Here is a 22,926-nt window from a genome sequence, read left to right on the forward strand (position 1 = left end):
CTGAAACCATACTGCTCTTCCCCAATCTGATGCTCTGTACATGCCTTCATCCTCACAATCAGTACCCTCCCATATAATTTACCAGGAATACTCAACAAACTTATACCTCTGTAATTTAAGCACTCACTCTTATCCCCTTTGCCTTTGAACAGTGGCACTATGCAAGCATTCCGCCAATCCTCAGGCACCTCACCATGAATCATACATACATTAAATAACCTTACCAACCAGTTAACAATACAGTCACCCCCATTTTTAATAAATTCCACTGCAATACCTTCCAAACCTGCTGCCTTGCCGGCTTTCATCTTCCACAAGGCTTTTACTACCTCTTCTCTGTTTACCAAATTATTCTCCCAAACCATCTCACTTTGCACACCACCTCGACCAAAACACCCTATATCTGTCACTCTATCATCAAACACATTCAGCAAACCTTGAAAATACTCACTCCATCTCCTTCTCACATCACCACTACTTGTTATCACCTCCACATTAGCCCCCTTCACTGAAGTTCCCATTTGTTCCCTTTTCTTATGCACTTTTTTTACCTCCTTCCAAAACATCTTTTTATTCTTCCTAAAATTCAATGATACTCTCTCACCCCAATTCTCATTTGCCCTCTTTTTCACCTCTTGCACCTTTCTCTTGACCTCCTGCCACTTTCTTTTATACGTCTCCCACTCATTTGCATTATTTCCCTGCAAAAATCGTCCGAATGCCTCTCTCTTCTCTTTCACTAATAATCTTACTTTCTCATCCCACCACTCACTACCCTTTCTAATCTGCCCACCTCCCACGCTTCTCATGCCACAAGCATCTTTTGCGCAAGCCATCAATGCTTCCCTAAATCCATCCCATTCCTCCCCCACTCCCCTTACATCCTTTGCTCTCACCTTTTCCCATTCTGTACTCAGTCTCTCCTGGTACTTCCTCCCACAAGTCTCCTTCCCAAGCTCACTTACTCTCACCACTCTCTTCACCCCAACTTTCTCCCTTCTTTTCTGAAAACCTCTACAAATCTTCACCTTCGCCTCCACAAGATAATGATCAGACATCCCTCCAGTTGCACCTCTCAGCACATTAACATCCAAAAGTCTCTCTTTCGCGTGCCTATCAATTAACACGTAATCCAATAATGCTCTCTGGCCATCTCTCCTACTTACATACGTATACTTCCCAATCACCAGTCCTTTTTCAGCACATAGATCTACAAGCTCTTCAGCATTTCCATTTACAACACTGAACACCCCATGTACACCAATTATTACCTCAACTGCCACATTAATCACCTTTGCATTCAAATCACCCATCACTATAACCCGGTCTCATGCATCAAAACTACTGACACTCACTCAGCTTCTCCCAAAACACTTGCCTCTCATGATCTTTCTTCTCATGCCCAGGTGCATATGCACCAATAATCACCCATCTCTCTCCATCCACTTTCAGTTTTATCCATATCAATCTAGAGTTTACTTTCTTACACTCTATCACATATTCTCACCACTCCTGTTTCAGGAGTAGTGCTACTCCTTCCCTTGCTCTTGTCCTCTCACTAACCCCTGACTTTACTCCCAAGACATTCCCAAACCACTCTTCCCCTTTACCCTTGAGCTTCGTTTCACTCAGAGCCAAAACTTCCAGGTTCCTCTCCTCAAACATACTACCTATCTCTCCTTTTATCTCATCTTGGTTACATCCACATATATTGAGACACCCCAATCTGAGCCTTCGAGGAGGATGAGCACTCCCCGCGTGACTCCTTCTTCTGTTTCCCCTTTTAGAAAGTAAAAATACAAGGAGGGGAGGGTTTCCAGCACCCACTCCTGTCCCCTTTAGTTGCCTTCTATGACACATGAGGAATGCGTGGGAAGTATGTGCGTGTGTGGACGTGTATGTATATACATGTGTATGTGGGTGGGTTGGGCCATTTGTCTGATTCCTTGCGTTACCTCACTGACGAGAGAGACAGCGACAAAGTATAATAAATATATTCATATATTTGTGTGTGTACGAGTGGATGGACCATTCTTTGTCAGTTTCCTGGCACTTCCTTGCTGACATGGGAAACAGCAATTAAGTATAATAATTGAATAAATTTATATATGGATGGATGGAGTGATAAGAGAGATGAAAGCAAAACTAGGAAAAAGGGGTGCAGAGATGGAATGTAATAGTGAGATATGGTGGCTAGTGGCAGGCCTGTTTGTGGATGATACTGTGTTGTTTGCTGAGAGTAAGAAGGAGTTACAGAAGGTTATAAGTGTGTTTTATGGTGTAAGTGGAGGAGATTGAAGGTAAATGCAAGTAAAAGTAAAGTAGTGGTGTTTGAAAGGAAACAGAGTGAAAGTATAGATTTTGTAAACCATATAGAGTGAAAAAAGAAAGTGAACTAAATTGTGTTGTAGATATTGGAGGGGGTGAACCCAAAGAAGTGAGAGAATTTAAGTATTTAGGAGCTGTCTTTAGTAAGTTTGGTGATATGGAAGGAGACATAAGGGAAAGAGCACTACAAGATAGAAGAATCATTGGTTCCCTTGATAGGATAGTGAAGGGTAGAGGTGTAAGTATGGAAGTGAAGAAAGGATTGAGGTACAGCATAGGCCTTCCACCCCTGATCTATGCAGCCAAAACATGGACATGGAATGAGGCACAGAGGTCAAGAATCCAGGCTGTAGAAATGAGCTATTTGAGAAGAGCATGTGATGTGACTAGATGGAATAAAGAAAGGAATGAGGGGGTGTATGAGAGATGTGGTATGGCAAGAAATGAATTTTAGATTCTTAGAATGGGTGAATTGTAATACTTTCAGGTGGTTTAGGCATGTGGAAAGATTGCAAGACTGGGAGTTTACAAGGAGAGTGTAAGGTAGTACAATTAAAGAGGTGAGAGGAAGATGTCCTGTGACATGGGCAAGTAGGGTGGAGGAATACTGGAGGGAGAGAAATAGTGAAAGAATGCATGGAATAGTGTATGCGAGGGAGGTGTGTAAGGAGAGGGATAATTGGAGACTTTTGCCATTGCCACCCACCCTGGATGGGAGTTCCCGAGGGAACGGGTGTCAGAGATATAGATAGATGGAGGAATTGAGTGTGTCAAAAGCAGCCTTGCTACAATATAATCCAAGCAGATAAAAACAGTGTGCATAGGTTTTGCTTAGGAAGGATTTGGGGATTTTTCCTGAGCAGATTCCAGGTCCCCTTCCTTCACCTGTATTAGACTAGTAAATACAAATATATGAACTGATCTGTTTGGGTTCAGTTATATTATAATTTTAGTTCATCTGATCCTTCCAAGTGGGATTTAATGTTATAAAAGTCATAATGTGTCTCTCCTGTATATTTTAACGCATTTTGCCTGTCACCAGCTGTTGTCCCCCGTGTTGACCAACTATCTTCGAGACAATCTGGGATCAGCTTGGACACCTCTGGCTGAGGAAGCCTGGACTCAGGCATTTAAGGTCATCGTAAGTGTGACCTTCTCCACCTATGAAGCTCCTGAATCACAACAGTCTTGAACACTGGATGCATTTCATGTGTAATACTTTGATATCTGTTATCATTGTTTGCAAGACATAGTTATGTATTTTTATCACATATATTATTGATGCATATTATACCAAATGTTTAAACTTCTACAATATATCTTTCCATTTATGACTTACATGGCAGGGTGAGTCAAGTGCAAATATGAATCTAGCCCTTATGAAGATTTATTGTATAGACAGGATGGCCTCTGCCTGCAGTCTGACCATGGCCAGATGAGTTCCTCCAGTAGGTGGACTTTCTACTCGCCTGCACTAAAGATTTCTCTCGTACGAATGTTAGATCCATTTTGTAATTCTTACCTTTGTTATGAACTGACTTTAGTGCCCTTGACATTTTGTTGTCAGTATGAGATAGATTTTGAGAAACTTTATTGTTATTTTCTCTTAAAATGGGAACTTCATGGATTATGAGCACTCACCATCATTACATACAGTAACTTGAATGTGTTACCTTGCAACTGTACATCAGACATCTTATGCATACTATGACATGAAGTACAGTTTTTTCTACAATTATTGTAGGATCCTTACTGTTTTCTGAGTACTTAAAACTCTCTGAACACTGGCTCTAGTCTTTGTCTTCATCTTCTTGTAGATCTAATCCTTTTTTATCTCATCAGAAGATGCTTAAAGGCCATCTTCTTGATGTGACCTTCCTTTTTCTGATTGAAATGTGCTTTATAAACCCTTTTTCCTTATCTGATCCTTCTTTTTATCTTTAAAAGGTGCTTTACACTGTCTTATTTATCTGACCTTTCTTTTTCTCATTAACAAGTGCTTTGCAAACCCTCTTTCTGATCTGATCTTTCTTTTTCTCATGAAAAGGTGCTTTACAATCTCTCTTTCCTATGCTCGCACACAACCATGAATTCCTTTATGTTTACTGTGTACAATATTGTAACTCTGATCACCCTTCCAATCTTCAATAATATCTGAAGCAGAAATTACCATGAATAGTGTCCCACTAGCAACAGCCATGTAATGCTCAAATTTCATTAGAGAAAATAAGTGAAATAGAGAGAAGTCTTTGATAGTGAGATGAGATTATGAATAAGAATATTTGTAGCAAGTATCCAGAAGTGTTTCATATGTTAATCAGAAGTATAACCCCAAGTTTCTCTATTATCTTTAGCCCTATTTTCATGTATGAAGATGGGATGGATCAAATATCCCCTTAGTTCATCCAAACATATCCTAAACTTTTGTCAAGTGTTCTCATCAATAAAAAGCAAGCTATTTGAGTAAAAGATTATAATGGCAAGTTATTGCAACAAAAGGATATGTGTGAGGAACTAATTTCTAGTTTTTAAGTTGTGTTTACAATCCACTCATGGTAGCGACTGCACTGAGTTGGAGAAGACATCCTGAAAACATGAATATTGTTAGACAAGAAACATTCAGCAGGTTCCTGAAGTAATCAGACCAGAATAGAATATTAATATTTTTAGAGTAGAAACATGCAGCAAGCACATGAAGTAATGACATCAGTATAAAACACATGACATGATATGTAACTACCTACATATTGATGGACTGTAAAGGAACTTTTGACAGGCCACTTGAAGTGTTATTAAACCTTTCACTGTCATTTTTTACACAAGCTAAGAGAACATTTATGACTAATAATTGTAGAATTTACTTTAAACCACATTCAAAAATTTTTCTTCCGTCTTTTACTGTGACATTTCAGTCTAGTTCCACAAAACTTTGCTATGTCCCAAGGGCTCTGGATATCCTGTTGTCCAATTACAAATATCCTGTACAAGTTACTTTTACCCTTTTACTGCTCTTTGGGTAAAGCACAACCAAGGTATAGTGATTCTATGTTTTTCATAACTTAAAAAACAGCCTTATTTGATGTGAAGTAAAGCAAACTTTTGTAAATAAACAAAAATGGAGGAGTTAAATGCATGTGGAAGCAAGCAAAGGACATACTTCTGCACCGACTGTGTAGAGAAGCCATTTTTTTTGTTAATATCCTGATTATGGCAGAAGTGCACAAAGGCTTATAGAATGTATTGCTGCATGGAAAATTCAAATGGTAGTACAATAAACAATATTTATATATCCTTGCATAATTAGATTTATTTCATCCTTCATCTATATATGTAACTTGAATTCCAAAGTTGTGAACTATATGAGTTTGAATTTCATTATCAGCAGTATATCAGTGGAACCAAAATTAGTTTAGTAAACCAAAAAAAAAAAGCTAAAAATTTTCGTTTATCCTTCATCATTGACACGGGGAATAAGCCATAGAATATCAACATACATCAAAAGTTTAAGAACTTACCAAGAAAGTTCTTACCAAATTGTAATTCTACAGATTTGTCAAATCTTTGCATAGTGCCAGATAGATATTTTTCAACTAAAGAGTCGAGGAACCTTATAGCACTAAAATCTTCGGTACCACTGTATCACAACTTCTAGAACAGCCCCAACTACTTTGATATCAACGTTGTATTGAAGAACAGCAATACACTGAAAAACTTGGCTCATAGAAACTCACCTGAAAATTTAGCTGTTTGTCTTTACCAGATATCATGCAAGGATTGCAGTATGTTTGCTTAAACAAGATGGAAAAGAACTGAATTTAAGATGAAGCAGCAACATCACAGTATTTGTGTTTGGCAAAACTCCAATGCTCTGCTCTTGCATATGCAAGACAACAGCCAACCTGTTGATTGGAATCATGCTCAGAAGATTGCATCTTATCATTTAGTAGTTAATAGAAATATAGAATCCAGCCTTATTAAACATAGCTTCAATAGTAATCTCAACATTAATCAAGGCAGTGCAATTTAGATTCCTTCATAAGCAAAAGAACTGTTAACATTTCCAAGTTTGTGAGCTAATCTATGAACCTACACTTGTCTTTGATCACCTGACCCTTGCCCATGGTCATCTGACATATAGCTTTGGTTACCCAACCATTGTCTTCAGTGACCTGACCCAAGTCTCTGGTGTTCATGCTTCTTATTTGACCTTCACCTGACAAGTCCACGGGCCTTACATGTCATATACGTGTCTACAAAGCCTATATTTGTTTATCTTTGTATTCCTGAAGATGTGAATTATCACAAAAGTGCTCAAGTCTTCGTGTTTAACTTTTCGTCTGACTAGTAACACATTTTTGAATCACTTGTTTTTTACAGTTTATATGTGTCAGAGGTGGAGGGAACAAGGAGAAGTGGGAGACCAAACTGGAGGTGGAAGGATGGAGTGAAAAAGATTTTGAGCAATCGGGGCCTGAGGGCCTGAACTTGCAGGAGGGTGAAAGGCCTGCAAGGAATAGAGTGAATTGGAAGGATGTGGTATACCGGGGTCGACGTGTTGTCAATGGATTGAACCAGGGCATGTGAAGCGTCTGGGGTAAACCATGGAAAGTTCTGTGGGGCCTGGATGTGGAAAGGAAGCTGTGGTTTCGGTGCATTATTACATGACAGCTAGAGACTGAGTGTGAACGAATGGGACCTTTGTTGTCTTTTCCTAGCGCTACTTCGTACACATGAGGGGGAAGGGGGTTGTTATTCCATGTGTGGCGAGGTGGTGATGGAAATGAATAAAGGCAGACAGTATGAATCATGTACATGTGTATATATGTATATGTCTGTGTGTGTATATATATGTATACATTGAGATGTATAGGGATGTATATTTGCGTGTGTGGACGTGTATGTATATACATGTGTATGTGGGTGGGTTGGGCCATTCTTTCGTCTGTTTCCTTGCGCTACCTCGCTAACGCGGGAGACAGCGACAAAGCAAAGTAAATATATATATATAATGTTGGAGGCTCTAGTGAGGGACAAAAATGGACATAAAGGCCAGGCAGATAAATGCCACCACCACAAGCAGCAACTATGACCCATGATCGCGAAGGACTTCTTTAGGAACTGTGTACACCCTTGGAGGTGTGTTTGCCCTTGCAGGTGTGTACACCCTTGGAGGTGTGTTTACCCTTGGAGGTGTGTACACCCTTGGAGCTGTGTACACCCTTGTAGGTTGGGATAGAGTGTGAGTTGACACAAACAGGTCCTGTTTTCCATGAAATAAAATCTTCATCAGGGTAGTAAAAAAATGAATTGCAGGTCAGGTACAATGGAGGACAATAGTGACAATGCCGACTGGTGTGAACTGGTATGTAATATGCCCAAAACCAAGATTGAAATAGTATATTGAAAACAAAATCAGTGTCACTGGTCAGGAACACTTACCTATCAGTCTTAAAAAGTAAAATGTTTGACAAATTCTAGTTAAATGCAAAACTAAATTTTTGGTAGCTCACATAATCATGCATCCACAAGAGTAATGGAATGTATTTATGTTTTCCTCTGCTGTGAAAAACTGAAGATTCTTCGAGGCCTACATTTTTTCGGCTACTAACTATTGGTTGAATTTCAGTCTAAATTATGACTTTATGGCAAATGCTTGTTGCTATATATCCTTATACTTTAGTAAAGATGCTGTTATAACCTTATGCATACGTAGTGTGTGTCATATCAGCAATATTTTGAACCCTTGAAGAAGATGTTAAGCAAATGTTGGTTGATATGGTTGACCTAGTAGGAAAGCTTAATGACCATTGTTGCTACATCATTATTTCTTCTTTTACTGTCAGCCAGACTAATCTGTTGCTTATAATCTTGTTTTCTTTTATTCAAATGAGTTGTAAATGTTGAAAATTATGAGTGACGTTCTTCAAAAAAGTTTGTATTTTGTTTTGTTTTGTCTGGGGAAGCTGGTTAGGCCTGCCCACTGGTGATCTGCCAGGAATTTACTGCATGGGCAAGGACTCCAATAAGTCTAGAGACCTTTTTATTTTCTAACTGTCCTTTGGATCCTCCTCGCAGTCGTCAGATATTATTAGACAATCATAACTTATTAGAAAATAGTATTACATCATTACTACTATACTTTGCCTCTCTTTAGAGTCAGTTGGTATGCATTCACAAGTTTTTTCTAGAATTAAACTTGCCTTTAATAAGTATCAGTTTTCTATGGTTGTCTTAGAATTCACTTAGTTAATGTGATAAGATGTATTACAAAGGAATTGACAACTAGAAGATAAGTAACTTCCTATTTTTGTAGCAATTGTTGGAAACCGAGGATTTACCTCATTGTATTCAAGTCCAATAACAAACAGCACTGACAATACATTATTAATGTCCGCAAGCTTTATGAACCTTAATGTTGGCTAACTTTATCAACTTTAATGTCGGCTAACTTTATGAACTTTATTGTCGGCTAACTTTATGAACTTTAATGTTGGTTAACTTTATGAACTTTAATGTTGGTTAACTTTATGAACTTTAATGTTGGCTAACTTTATGAACTTTAATGTCAGCTAACTTTATGGACTTTAATGTCAGCTAACTTTATGATCTTTAATGCTGGCTAACTTTATGAACTTTAATGTCCACTAACTTTATGAACTTTAATGTTGGCTAACTTTATGAACTTTAATGTTGGCTAACTTTATAAACTTTAATGTTGACTAACTTTATGAACTTTAATGTTAGCTAACTTTATGAACTTTAATGTTGGCTAACTTTATGAACTTTAATGTTGACTAACTTTATGAACTTTAATGTTGACTAACTTTATGAACTTTAATGTTGGCTAACTTTATGAACTTCAATGTTGGCTAACTTTATAAACTTCAATGTTGGCTAACTTTATAAACTTTAATATTGGCTAACTATGAATTTTGATGTTGGCTAACTTTATAAATTTTAATGTTGGTTAACTTTATTGAACTCTAATGTGGCTAACTTTATGAACTTAGATGCTCACTAACTTTATAAACTTTAATGTTGGCTAACTTTATAACCTTTAATGTTGGCTAACTTTATAACCTTTAATGTTGGCTAACTTTATAAACTTTAATGTTGGCTAACTTTATAACCTTTAATGTTGGCTAACTTTATAAACTTTAATGTTGACTAACTTTATGAACTTTAATGTTGGCTAACTTTATGAATTTTGATGTTGGCTAACTTTATAAACTTTAATGTTGGTTAACTTTATTGAACTCTAATGTGGCTAACTTTATGAACTTAAATGCTCACTAACTTTATAAACTTTAATGTTGGCTAACATTATAACCTTTAATGTTGGCTAACTTTATAACCTTTAATGTTGGCTAACTTTATAAACTTTAATGTTGGCTAACTTTATGAACTTTAATGTAGCTAACTTTATGAACTTTAATGTTGGCTAACTTTATGAATTTTAATGTTGGCTAACTTTATGAACTTTGATATTGGCTAACTCTATGAACTTTCATGTTGGCTAACTTTATGAACTTTAATGTCAGCTAACTTTATGGACTTTAATGTTGGCAAACTTTATGAACTTTAATGTTGATTAACTTTATAAACTTTAATATTGGCTAACTTTATAAACTTTAATGTTGGTTAACTTTACGAACTTTAATGCTGGCTAACTTCATGAACTTTAATGTCGACTAACTTTATGAACTTTAATCCTGGCTAACTTTATGAACTTTAATGTTTGCTTACTTTATAAACTTTAAAGTTGGCTAACCTTGTAAACTTTAATATTGGCTAAGTTTATGAAGTTTAATGTTGGCTAAGTTTATGAAGTTTAATGTCTAAGTTTATGAAGTTGGCTAAGTTTATGAAGTTTACGGTTGGCTAACTTTATGAAGTTGGGTAAGTTTATGAAGTTGGCTAAGTTTATGAAGTTGGGTAAGTTTATGAAGTTGGCAAAGTTTATGAAGTTGGCTAAGTTTAGTGAGGTGTTTTGTGATGCTGTAGTTTAGTGTGACAACCAAGACCGGTGCAGACGACACTCGGCACAGCCACGTACGTAACGTAGTGATACCAGGCAATATTTTCTTTTATGTAGGCTGTAATATGGTACATTGTTGTGACTGTACTAGGGTACATTGTTGTGATTGTAGTATGGTACATTGTTGTGACTGTACTAGGGTACATTGTTGTGATTGTAGTATGGTACATTGTTGTGATTGTAGTATGGTACATTGTTGTGATTGTAGTATGGTACATTGTTGTGATTGTAGTATGGTACATTGTTGTGATTGTAGTATGGTACATTGTTGTGATTGTAGTAGGGTACATTGTTGTGATTGTAGTATGGTACATTGTTGTGATTGTAGTATGGTACATTGTTGTGATTGTAGTATGGTACATTGTTGTGATTGTAGTAGGGTACATTGTTGTGACTGTACTAGGGTACATTGTTGTGATTGTAGTAGGGTACATTGTTGTGATTGTAGTATGGTGCATTGTTGTGATTGTAGTATGGTGCATTGTTGTGATTGTAGTAGGGTACATTGTTGTGATTGTAGTAGGGTACATTGTTGTGATTGTAGTATGGTACATTGTTGTGATTGTAGTAGGGTACATTGTTGTGACTGTACTAGGGTACATTGTTGTGATTGTAGTATGGTGCATTGTTGTGATTGTTGTATGGTACATTGTTGTGATTGTAGTATGGTACATTGTTGTGATTGTAGTAGGGTACATTGTTGTGACTGTACTAGGGTACATTGTTGTGATTGTAGTATGGTACATTGTTGTGATTGTAGTAGGGTACATTGTTGTGACTGTACTAGGGTACATTGTTGTGATTGTAGTATGGTACATTGTTGTGATTGTAGTAGGGTACATGTGGTGACTGTACTAGGGTACATTGTTGTGATTGTAGTATGGTACATTGTTGTGATTGTAGTAGGGTACATTGTTGTGACTGTACTAGGGTACATTGTTGTGATTGTAGTATGGTACATTGTTGTGATTGTAGTATGGTACATTGTTGTGACTGTACTAGGGTACATTGTTGTGATTGTAGTATGGTACATTGTTGTGATTGTAGTATGGTACATTGTTGTGATTGTAGTATGGTACATTGTTGTGACTGTAGTAGGGTACATTGTTGTGATTGTAGTATGGTACATTGTTGTGATTGTAGTATGGTACATTGTTGTGATTGTAGTATGGTACATTGTTGTGATTGTAGTAGGGTACATTGTTGTGATTGTAGTATGGTACATTGTTGTGATTGTAGTATGGTACATTGTTGTGACTGTACTAGGGTACATTGTTGTGATTGTAGTATGGTACATTGTTGTGATTGTAGTATGGTACATTGTTGTGATTGTAGTATGGTACATTGTTGTGACTGTAGTAGGGTACATTGTTGTGATTGTAGTATGGTACATTGTTGTGATTGTAGTATGGTACATTGTTGTGATTGTAGTATGGTGCATTGTTGTGATTGTAGTATGGTGCATTGTTGTGATTGTAGTATGGTACATTGTTGTGACTGTACTAGGGTACATTGTTGTGACTGTACTAGGGTACATTGTTGTGATTGTAGTATGGTACATTGTTGTGATTGTAGTATGGTACATTGTTGTGATTGTAGTATGGTACATTGTTGTGATTGTAGTATGGTACATTGTTGTGATTGTAGTAGGGTACATTGTTGTGATTGTAGTAGGGTACATTGTTGTGACTGTACTAGGGTACATTCTTGTGATTGTAGTATGGTGCATTGTTGTGATTGTAGTATGGTACATTGTTGTGATTGTAGTAGGGTACATTGTTGTGATTGTAGTAGGGTACATTGTTGTGATTGTAGTATGGTACATTGTTGTGATTGTAGTAGGGTACATTGTTGTGATTGTAGTATGGTACATTGTTGTGATTGTAGTAGGGTACATTGTTGTGACTGTACTAGGGTACATTGTTGTGATTGTAGTATGGTGCATTGTTGTGATTGTTGTATGGTACATTGTTGTGATTGTAGTATGGTACATTGTTGTGATTGTAGTAGGGTACATTGTTGTGACTGCACTAGGGTACATTGTTGTGATTGTAGTATGGTACATTGTTGTGATTGTAGTAGAGTACATTGTTGTGACTGTACTAGGGTACATTGTTGTGATTGTAGTATGGTACATTGTTGTGATTGTAGTAGGGTACATTGAGGTGACTGTACTAGGGTACATTGTTGTGATTGTAGTATGGTACATTGTTGTGATTGTAGTATGGTACATTGTTGTGACTGTACTAGGGTACATTGTTGTGATTGTAGTATGGTACATTGTTGTGATTGTAGTATGGTACATTGTTGTGATTGTAGTAGGGTACATTGTTGTGACTGTACTAGGGTACTTGTTGTGATTGTAGTATGGTACATTGTTGTGATTGTAGTATGGTACATTGTTATGATTGTAGTATGGTACATTGTTGTGATTGTAGTAGGGTACATTGTTGTGATTGTAGTATGGTACATTGTTGTGATTGTAGTATGGTACATTGTTGTGATTGTAGTATGGTACATTGTTGTGATTGTAGTAGGGTACATTGTTGTGATTGTAGTATGGTACATTGTTGTGATTGTAGTAGAGTACATTGTTGTGACTGTACTAGGGTACATTGTTGTGATTGTAGTATGGTACATTGTTGTGATTGTAGTAGGGTACATTGATGTGACTGTACTAGGGTACTTGTTGTGATTGTAGTATGGTACATTGTTGTGATTGTAGTATGGTACATTGTTGTGACTGTACTAGGGTACATTGTTGTGATTGTAGTATGGTACATTGTTGTGATTGTAGTATGGTACATTGTTGTGATTGTAGTATGGTACATTGTTGTGATTGTAGTATGGTACATTGTTGTGATTGTAGTAGGGTACATTGTTGTGATTGTAGTAGGGTACATTGTTGTGATTGTAGTATGGTACATTGTTGTGATTGTAGTAGGGTACATTGTTGTGATTGTAGTATGGTACATTGTTGTGATTGTAGTATGGTACATTGTTGTGATTGTAGTATGGTACATTGTTGTGATTGTAGTATGGTACATTGTTGTGATTGTAGTATGGTACATTGTTGTGATTGTAGTATGGTACATTGTTGTGATTGTAGTAGGGTACATTGTTGTGATTGTAGTATGGTACATTGTTGTGATTGTAGTAGGGTACATTGTTGTGATTGTAGTAGGGTACATTGTTGTGATTGTAATATGGTACATTGTTGTGATTGTAGTATGGTACATTGTTGTGATTTTAGTAGGGTACATTGTTGTGATTGTAGTAGGGTACATTGTTGTGATTGTAGTATGGTACATTGTTGTGATTGTAGTAGGGTACATTGTTGTGATTGTAGTATGGTACATTGTTGTGACTGTACTAGGGTACATTGTTGTGATTGTAGTATGGTACATTGTTGTGACTGTACTAGGGTACATTGTTGTGATTGTAGTATGGTACATTGTTGTGATTGTAGTAGGGTACATTGTTGTGATTGTAGTATGGTACATTGTTGTGATTGTAGTATGGTACATTGTTGTGATTGTAGTAGGGTACATTGTTGTGACTGTACTAGGGTACATTGTTGTGGTTGTAGTATGGTACATTGTTGTGATTGTAGTAGGGTACATTGTTGTGATTGTAGTATGGTACATTGTTGTGATTGTAGTATGGTACATTGTTGTGATTGTAGTATGGTACATTGTTGTGATTGTAGTATGGTACATTGTGATTGTAGTATGGTACATTGTTGTGACTGTACTAGGGTACATTGTTGTGATTGTAGTAGGGTACATTGTTGTGATTGTAGTAGGGTACATTGTTGTGATTGTAATATGGTACATTGTTGTGATTGTAGTAGGGTACATTGTTGTGATTGTAGTAGGGTACATTGTTGTGATTGTAGTATGGTACATTGTTGTGATTGTAGTAGGGTACATTGTTGTGATTGTAGTATGGTACATTGTTGTGATTGTAGTATGGTACATTGTTGTGATTGTAGGATGGTACATTGTTGTGATTGTAATATGGTACATTGTTGTGATTGTAGGATGGTACATTGTTGTGATTGTAGTATGGTACATATCTTGATTATCTCTAGCATTGTTGTGATTGTAGTAATGACAACATATATTGAATTTTGGGAAGGATCAATATGTTAGGTAACATTCACTATTGTGTAAACATTTATTATAATGTTAACTTGATATATGGCTATCATGAATCTAAGGTGTACTCCGACACTCTTAATGTACAGAAATAATACATTATAACATGGAGGTTGATAACTGTGGTTATAACATGGAGGTTGATCACTGTGGTTATAATATGGAGGTTGATCACTGTGGTTATAACATGAAGGTTGATCACAGGTTATAACATGGAAGTTGATCACTGGGGTTATAACATAGAGGTTGATCACTGTAGTTAGTATGATCAACGCATGCTATAAACATGATATATATCAACACCTCACTTTGATACCATACACCTGGTAGCCAAAAATGGTATAATAAAAATACCAATTCCTCATCTTGGTACCATACACCTAGTAGCCAAAAATGGTAGAATAGCTATATCAACACCTCATCTTGGTACCTTACACCTGGTAGGAAAAAATGGTAGAATAGATATACCAACACCTCATCTTGGTACCATATACCTGGCAGGAAAAAATGGTAGAATAGATATACCAATGCCTCATCTTGGTACCATACTTTTAGTAGCCAAAAATGGTAGAATAGCTATATCAACACCTCATCTTGGTACCATACACCTGGTAGGAAAAAATGGTAGAATAGATATACCAACACCTCATCTTGGTACCATATACCTGGCAGGAAAAAATGGTAGAATAGATATACCAATGCCTCATCTTGGTACCATACTTTTAGTAGCCAAAAATGGTAGAATAGATATACCAACACTTCATCTTGGTACCATATGCCTGGTAACATAAAATGGTCGAATAGATATACCAACACCACCTCTTGATACCATATGCCTGGTAGCCTAAAATGGTTGAATAGATATACCAACACCACATCTTGGTACCATTTGCTTGGTAGCCAAAAATGGTAGAATAGATATATCAACACCTCATCTTGGTACCAAATGCCGGGTAGCCAAAAATGGTAGAATAGATATACCAACACCACATCTTGGTTCCATATGCCTGGTAGCCAAAAATGGTAGTATAGATATACCAACACCTCATCTTGATACCATATGCCTGGTAGCCTAAAATGGTCGAATAGATGTACCAACACCACATCTTGGTAACATACACCTGGTTGCTAAAAATGGTAGAATAGATATACAAACACCACATCTTGGTACCATACACTGGGTAGCCAAAACTGGTAGAATAGTTATACCAACACCTCATCTTAGTACCGTACACCTGGTAGCCAAAAATGGTAGTATAGATATAGCAGCACCTCATCTTGGTACCATACACCTGGTAGCCAAAAAATGGTAGAATAGATGTACCAACACCTCATCTTGGTACCATATGCCTGATAGCCAAAAATGGTAGATTAGATATACCAACAACACATCTTGGTACCATATACTAGGTAGCCAAAAATGGTAGAATAGATATACCAACACCTCATCTTGGTACCATACACCTGGTAACCAAAAATGATAGAATAGATATACCAACACCACATCTTGGTACCATATACCTGGTATCAAAAATGGTGGTAAAGATATAACAACACCTCACCTTGGTACCATACACCTGTTAGCCAGAAATTATAGTATAGATATACTGTCGTTTTTAATGATCTGTATGACACGAAATTTATTGTAGTTATGGCTGGGATAATTACTTTGACTAATTTACAATTATTGTTACATTATCATTATCCGCTTTCTTTCTGGCTTAGTATGTTGCTATGCCTTTCTTTTTGTTGGGTCTAGTCTTCTGTGAACATTTCAGTTGTTCCAGGTTTTCTTCATCTTTCACTTTTTCATTGAGCTAACTTCCTAACATGTTGATTGAGCCTTTTTGTTGTCCCCAGTGTACTTATTGAAATATTTCACCTTTTATTATGGAGTACTCACACATTAGACTTCATCTTTTTTTTTATACAGTATCCTTCAAGGATTCTTTCTCCTTATCTGATTTTTGATATTGTGTCAACTCATATTGTTTAATTTCTTATGTATAGCTAGTTCGGTTTTGCTTTTCAAAAAGGTTGTTCTTTGTGTCAGTCATTTTGTATAGTTTCACTGCTGTTCTGCTCCTGTTTCTTCTAAGAATGTCCTTATTTGGATTTCAAATAAGAAAGTTGTGCTGATCTGGTGGGTTTCTATATTAGTCATAATCTGTCTTGTAATTGTTCTAGTTCCCTTTCCACCTTGTTCTCCTGTTTTGATTAGTCCTTTGTTTTTCGTACTCTTGCCAGTATTGATTCAAGCCATTATTCCAATGTACTTTTCTTTTCAGTGTTTGTATATCTTTATATTTGTATGTCTTTGATGAATTATACATGACAACTAGAGAGTGGATGTACATAAAAGAAGCCATTATGATTATTGTGTAAACTTTCTATGATGGTTGGAATTGATATCAGTGAGATGAAAATTTTAAATGATATATTACATGTATGGTGAATTGAGTTGGAATACTAAAAATGTACAGCAGGGATATGGAAGTAAGGAAAAAGCTTAGTACTGTATTTCTGATAGATTTTTATCATAGTATTCACATTTCAGCTCTTGGTTACATTTTTGTTTGGCATCTGTTAATTTCCATTTTCCTCCATCTGTTTTCTAGACTATATTTGTTCCAGTATTTCATTAGTTTGGTTTTCATTAAATGATCTCCATCTTTGTCATGCCTTTCCATTGTCTATCTTCATCTCTATGTTGTGTGTCACTTCCTTTCCATCCCAACCTTTCTCTTTTCTCAATATAGATTTTTGTAATTTCCTAATATTTCATTGTTATTGGATGTTTAAATCTACATTTATCCTTTTTCTTATGCTCTTTGACATTCATATAATAAAAGCAAATATCTGTTTGTCTATGCTTTAAGGTTGCGTGAACTTACTTTCATTTTCTCATTTACTTATATGACATTAGTAGCCAAGAGAGCAAGGGGGAGATAGAAGGATGAAGTTAAGGGTATCAGGATCTGAACATTCAGGAGGATGAGAGGATTGATGTAACACACAGGGAATGATATGCTGTCTGTGGGCTGAATCAGGGCACATGCATAGTCACTTGGGCCTGTTTGTAGATAATGTGCTATGTCTTTGATGAATTATACATGACAACTAGAGTTTGGATGTACATAAAAGAAGCCATTATGATTATTGTGTAAACTTTCTATGATGGTTGGAATTGATATCAGTGAGATGAAAATTTTAAATGATATATTACATGTATGGTGAATTGAGTTGGAATACTAAAAATGTACAGCAGGGATATGGAAGTAAGGAAAAAGCTTAGTACTGTATTTCTGTTAGATTTTTATCATAGTACTAAATGTGTTCAGTTGTAAAACCTTGACACCAAGAAGAAAGAGATTTGTGTATAAAGATTGTCTTTAATGTAGATTGTAAGTGTGTTTTATGATGTGTGTATACAAAGGTGAATGCAAGTAAAAGTAAAGTAATGGTGCTTGAAAGGAAACAGAGTGAAAGTATAGATTTGTAAGACAGAGCGAAAGAAGAATGTGTACTAAATGTGCTTTAGATATTGGGGAGAGAAAGACTTAAAGAAGTGAGAGAATGTAAGTATTTAGGAGCTGTCTTAGGTAAGTTTGGTGATATAGAAGGAGAGATATGGGAAAGAGCACTACAAGGTAGAAGAATCATTGGTTCCCTTGATAGGATAGTGAAGGATAGGATAGTGAAGGGTAAAGGTGTAAGTATGGAAGTGAAGAAAGGATTAAGGGATAGCATAGGCCTCCCATCCCTGATCTATGTAGCCAAAATATGGACATGGAATGAGGCACAGAGGTCAAGAATCCAGGCTGTGGAAATGAGCTATTTGAGAAGAGCATGTGGTGTAACTAGATGGAATGGAGAAAGAAATGAGGGGGTGTATGATAGATGTGGTATGGCAAGGAATGAATTTTGGATTGGTAGAATGGGTTAAACATAATACTTTTAGGTGGTTTAGGCATGTGGAAAGATTGTAAGACTTGGAGTTTACAATGAGAGTGTATGCTAGTACAATTAAAGGGGTGAGAGGAAGATGTCCTGTGACATAGGCAAGTAGGGTGGAGGAATACTGGAGGGAGAGAAATGGTGGAAGAATGCATGGAATAGTGTATGTGATTAAGGTATGTAAGGAGAGGGATACGTGGAGACTCTTTTAACACTGCCACCCCTTGATGGGAGTTCCCAGAGGAACAGAATCAGAGATATAGATAGACAGATAGTAATGATGATTACTCAAATTTCAGAGAGATGAACCGCATTAACATTGATGAGCCAAGGTGGGACCAAAGTACATATGAAGGTCGTGTCAAGCACTTTTTCACCGTTACCAACCCATTAAACCTCTTGCGTACTCCAGCTCAGTTAGAAAGAGCCAGAGATATTGTTACCATATACAGGTAAGCAATGATATATTTTTACATTATAGTACTGGTTAAAAGTTCTTTCTGCAGCTTATAATTGATTATATACCACAAGTTATATAGTCTTGACATCTAAATTGAACTTAGATCTTTAATGGAAGAATAACAACAGCATGAAGCCCTTTTTCTAACCTTTTGAGAGAGCTCTATAAGCATCAGAGAGAGTACTTGCCCACAATCATGACATCATTTACTCCACAGAATAGGGTGTATCTGCCAGGATTTCACCCTCTTCAATCACCATTATATTTGTGAGGCTGGCTAAAGCTCATTCAGAGAGACCCAACAATCATACAGTAACCTATCCAGTTCTTTGACATCATGCACATGACACTGAGGTGCAACCTCCTTGTCGAGAACTCTTGTCATTCCTTTGTTAACATTTTTTACGTGCAAACTTCCTAACACAGATTTTAAGTGCTTTGATATTTGTTTAAAGCTCCATGATGCATGGTAGTCGGTTAGTCTGTTAATCATGTGTTCATCTTACAATTGCAAGTCTCAGCTACTCTGCTTGAGGTTTGATTTAGCATTATTGAGTGGTGGGATGAAGAAGTAAGATTATTAGTGAAAGAGAAGAGAGAAGCATTTGGACAATTTTTGCAGGGAAATAATGCAAATGACTGGGAAATGTATAAAAGAAAGAGGCAGGAGGCCAAGAGAAAGGTGCAAGAGGTGAAAAAGACGGCAAATGAGAGTTGGGGTGAGAGAGTATCATTAAATTTTAGGGAGAAAAAAAAGATGTTTTGGAAGGAGGTAAATAAAGTGCAGAAGACAAGGTAACAAATGGGAACTTCAGTGAAGGAGGCTAATGGGGAGGTGATAACAAGTAGTGGTGATGTGAGAAGGAGATGGAGTGAGTATTTTGAAGGTTTGTTGAACATGTTTGATGACAGAGTGGCAGATATAGGGTGTTTTGGTCGAGGTGGGGTGCAAAGTGAGAGGGTTAGGGAAAATGATTTGGTAAACAGAGAAGAGGTAGTAAAAGCTTTGCGGAAGATGAAAACCAGCAAGGCAGCGGGTTTGGATGGTATTGCAGTGGAATTCATTAAAAAAGGGGGTGACTGTATTGTTGACTGGTTGGTGAGGTTATTTAATGTATGTATGACTCATGGTGAGGTGCCTGAGGATTGGCGGAATGCTTGCATAGTGCCATTGTACAAAGGCAAAGGGAATAAAAGTGAGTGTTCAAATTACAGAGGTATAAGTTTGTTGAGTATTCTGGGAAATTATATGGGAGGGTATTGATTGAGAGGGTGAAGGCATGTACAGAGCATCAGATTGGGGAAGAGCAGTGTGGTTTCAGAAGTGGTAGAGGATGTGTGGATCAGGTGTTTGCTCTGAAGAATGTATGTGAGAAATACTTAGAAAAGCAAATGGATTTGTATGTAGCATTTATGGATCTGGAGAAGGCATGTGATAGAGTTGATAGAGATGCTCTGTGGAAGGTATTAAGAATATATGGTGTGGGAGACAAGTTGTTAGAAGCAGTGAAAAGTTTTTATCGAGGATGTAAGGCATGTGTACGTGTAGGAAGAGAGGAAAGTGATTGGTTCACAGTGAATGTAGGTTTGCGGCAGGGGTGTGTGATGTCTCCATGGTTGTTTAATTTGTTTATGGATGGAGTTGTTAGGGAGGTGAATGCAAGAGTTTTGGAAGGATGGGCAAGTATGTGTTTAATTTGTTTATGGATGGGGTTGTTAGGGAGGTGAATGCAAGAGTTTTGGAAAGAGGGGCAAATATGCAATCTGTTGTGGATGAGAGAGCTTTGGAAGTGAGTCAGTTTTGTTGTTCGCTGATGGTACCATGCTGGTGACTGATTTGGGTGAGAAACTGCAGAAGCTGGTGACCGAGTTTGGTAAAGTGTGTGAAAGAAGAAAGCTGAGAGTAAAGGTGAATAAGAGCAAGGTTTTTAGGTACAGTACGGTTGAGGGACAAGTCAATTGCGAGGTACGTTTGAATGGAGAAAAACTGGAGGAAGTGAAGTGTTTTAGATGTCTAGGAGTGGATTTGGCAGCAGATGGAACCCTGGAAGCGGAAGTGAATCATAGGGTGGAGGAGGGGGCGAAAGTTCTGGGAGCGTTGAAGAATGTGTGGAAGTCGAGAACATTATCTCGGAAAGCAAGAATGGGTATGTTTGAAGGAATAGTGGTTACAACAATGTTATATAGTTGCGAGGCATGGGCTATAGATAGAGTTGTGTGGAGGAGGGTGGATGTGCTGTAAATGAGATGTTTGAGGACAATATGTGGTGTGAGGTGGTTTGATCGAGTAGGTAATGATAGGGTAAGAGAGATGTGTGGTAATAAAAAGAGTGTGGTTGAGAGAGCAGAGGAGTGTGCTTTGAAATGGTTTGGTCACATGGAGAGAATGAGTGAGGAAAAATTGACCAAGAGGATACATGTGTCAGAGGTGGAGGGAACGAGGAGAAGTGGGAGGCCAAATTGGAAGTGGATAGATGGAGTGAAAAAGATTTTGAGTGATTGGGGCCTGAACATACAGGAGGGTGAAAGGCGTGCAAGGAATAGAGTGAATTGGAATGATGTGGTATACCGGGGTCGATGTGCTGTCAGTGGATTGAACCAGGGCATGTGAAGCGTCTGGGGTAAACCATGGAAAGTTCTGTGGGGCCTGGATGTGGAAAGGGAGCTGTGGTTTCGGTGCATTATTATATGACAGCTAGATACTGAGTATGAATGAATGTGGCCTTTGTTGTCTTTTCCTAGCACTACCTTGCACATATGATGGGGGAGGGGGTTGTTATATTCGTGTGTGGCGGGATGGCGATGGGAATGAATAAAAGCAGACAGTATGAATTATGTACATGTGTATATATGTATATGTCTGTGTGTGTATATATATATGTATATATACGTTGAGATGTGTAGGTATGTATATTTGCGTGTGTGGATGTGTATGTATATACATGTGTATGTGGGTGGGTTGGGCCATTCTTTCGTCTGTTTCCTAGCACTTCCTTGCTAACACGGGAGACAGTGACAAAGCAAAATAAAGATGAAAATGAATAACAAGGGACATCATCCTTTGTTCTAAAAGGATTCCAGTACTAGGCATATAAATATAGCATTACGCCAAGAGGAAGCACTACGTGTGCATTCTCTCTCTTCGACAATCTTTCGATGACAGAGATGCATGATACTTGTGTCAGTTTTGGTGTTGAGCTGCTTGTGACATCCATGGATGAATGATGGAATCAAACATCAGCTGGGAATTCAAATGAGGGCAGGAACTATTAAATCCTCATATGAGGTCCATAGCAGTCTTTGTTGATTTATCATATGGGGTCCAGAGCATTGTAAGAGTGGAAGGTAACCTGTAAATGGATACTGAGGATAGGGAGACTTCATCTGATTGGCTAATAGTGCTTCTTGTTATTCATGTAAACTTGTTTTTCAGAATCTATTTTCATTTCATATCTTCTGTGTCTATGCATCACATAATATTTTAATTTATCTATTGAAGTATATCTTTTCCAGGAGGGGTGATGAATTGAATTTAACTGAAAGTGAGATATGGGAGGCGAAGAATGTATATGACTCTGCTTTCCACCCAGAAACTGGGGAAAAGATGATGCTGATTGGACGAATGTCTGCACAGGTTCCTATGAACATGACCATCACTGGCTGCATGCTCACTTTTTATAGGTTTGTTTATCGTGTCATGTATTTCATTTTTGCTTTAGGTTACCTGTGTGTGCTTCACAAACATGGGCCTTTTCTGTTACACTCGGATTGTTTCATATGATTTGGAATTTCCTGTGTGTGAATGAATGTAGCCTTTTTTGTCCGTTCCTGGCGTTGCCTTGCTGGAGGAGGGATGCCATTTCGTGTGTGGCGAGGTGGCAACGGGAATGGATGAAAGCAGCAGGTATGGATATGTACATGTGTATATATATATATATATATATATGTCTGTGTAGGTATATGTATGTATACGTTGAAGTGTA

At 37.3% G+C, this 22,926-nt stretch overlaps 2 protein-coding genes across 7 annotated transcripts in view; both read left to right on the forward strand.

Moving 5' to 3' along the window:
* Nucleotides 1-5,628, forward strand: part of LOC139753622 (globin-like) — a 44,944-nt gene extending 39,316 nt beyond the window's left edge. The window contains exon 5 of the mRNA XM_071670238.1: nucleotides 3,371-5,628. Coding sequence (XP_071526339.1) covers nucleotides 3,371-3,520 — 150 coding nt within the window. The 3' untranslated portion in view covers nucleotides 3,521-5,628. The remainder of the gene's footprint in view (nucleotides 1-3,370) is intronic.
* A 4,634-nt stretch (nucleotides 5,629-10,262) lies between these two features.
* Sfxn1-3 (Sideroflexin-1-3) overlaps nucleotides 10,263-22,926 on the forward strand; it is an 84,575-nt gene continuing 71,911 nt past the window's right edge. For 3 of the 6 annotated variants that reach the window (XR_011713758.1, XM_071670549.1, XM_071670545.1), the window contains exons 1-3: nucleotides 10,263-10,380; nucleotides 18,783-18,935; nucleotides 22,457-22,624. Coding sequence is in view for 5 of the 6 variants with exons in the window: in XM_071670549.1 (XP_071526650.1) it covers nucleotides 18,787-18,935; nucleotides 22,457-22,624 (317 nt within the window). In the remaining variant the exon portion in view is untranslated. Of the gene's footprint in view, nucleotides 10,420-18,782; nucleotides 18,936-22,456; nucleotides 22,625-22,926 lie in introns of all 6 variants that reach the window. The other 3 variants (XM_071670546.1, XM_071670548.1, XM_071670547.1) reach the window with 3 other exon arrangements.

The sequence above is a fragment of the Panulirus ornatus genome, chromosome 15, assembly GCF_036320965.1.
Source record: "Panulirus ornatus isolate Po-2019 chromosome 15, ASM3632096v1, whole genome shotgun sequence".
NCBI classification, from domain to species: domain Eukaryota; kingdom Metazoa; phylum Arthropoda; class Malacostraca; order Decapoda; family Palinuridae; genus Panulirus; species Panulirus ornatus.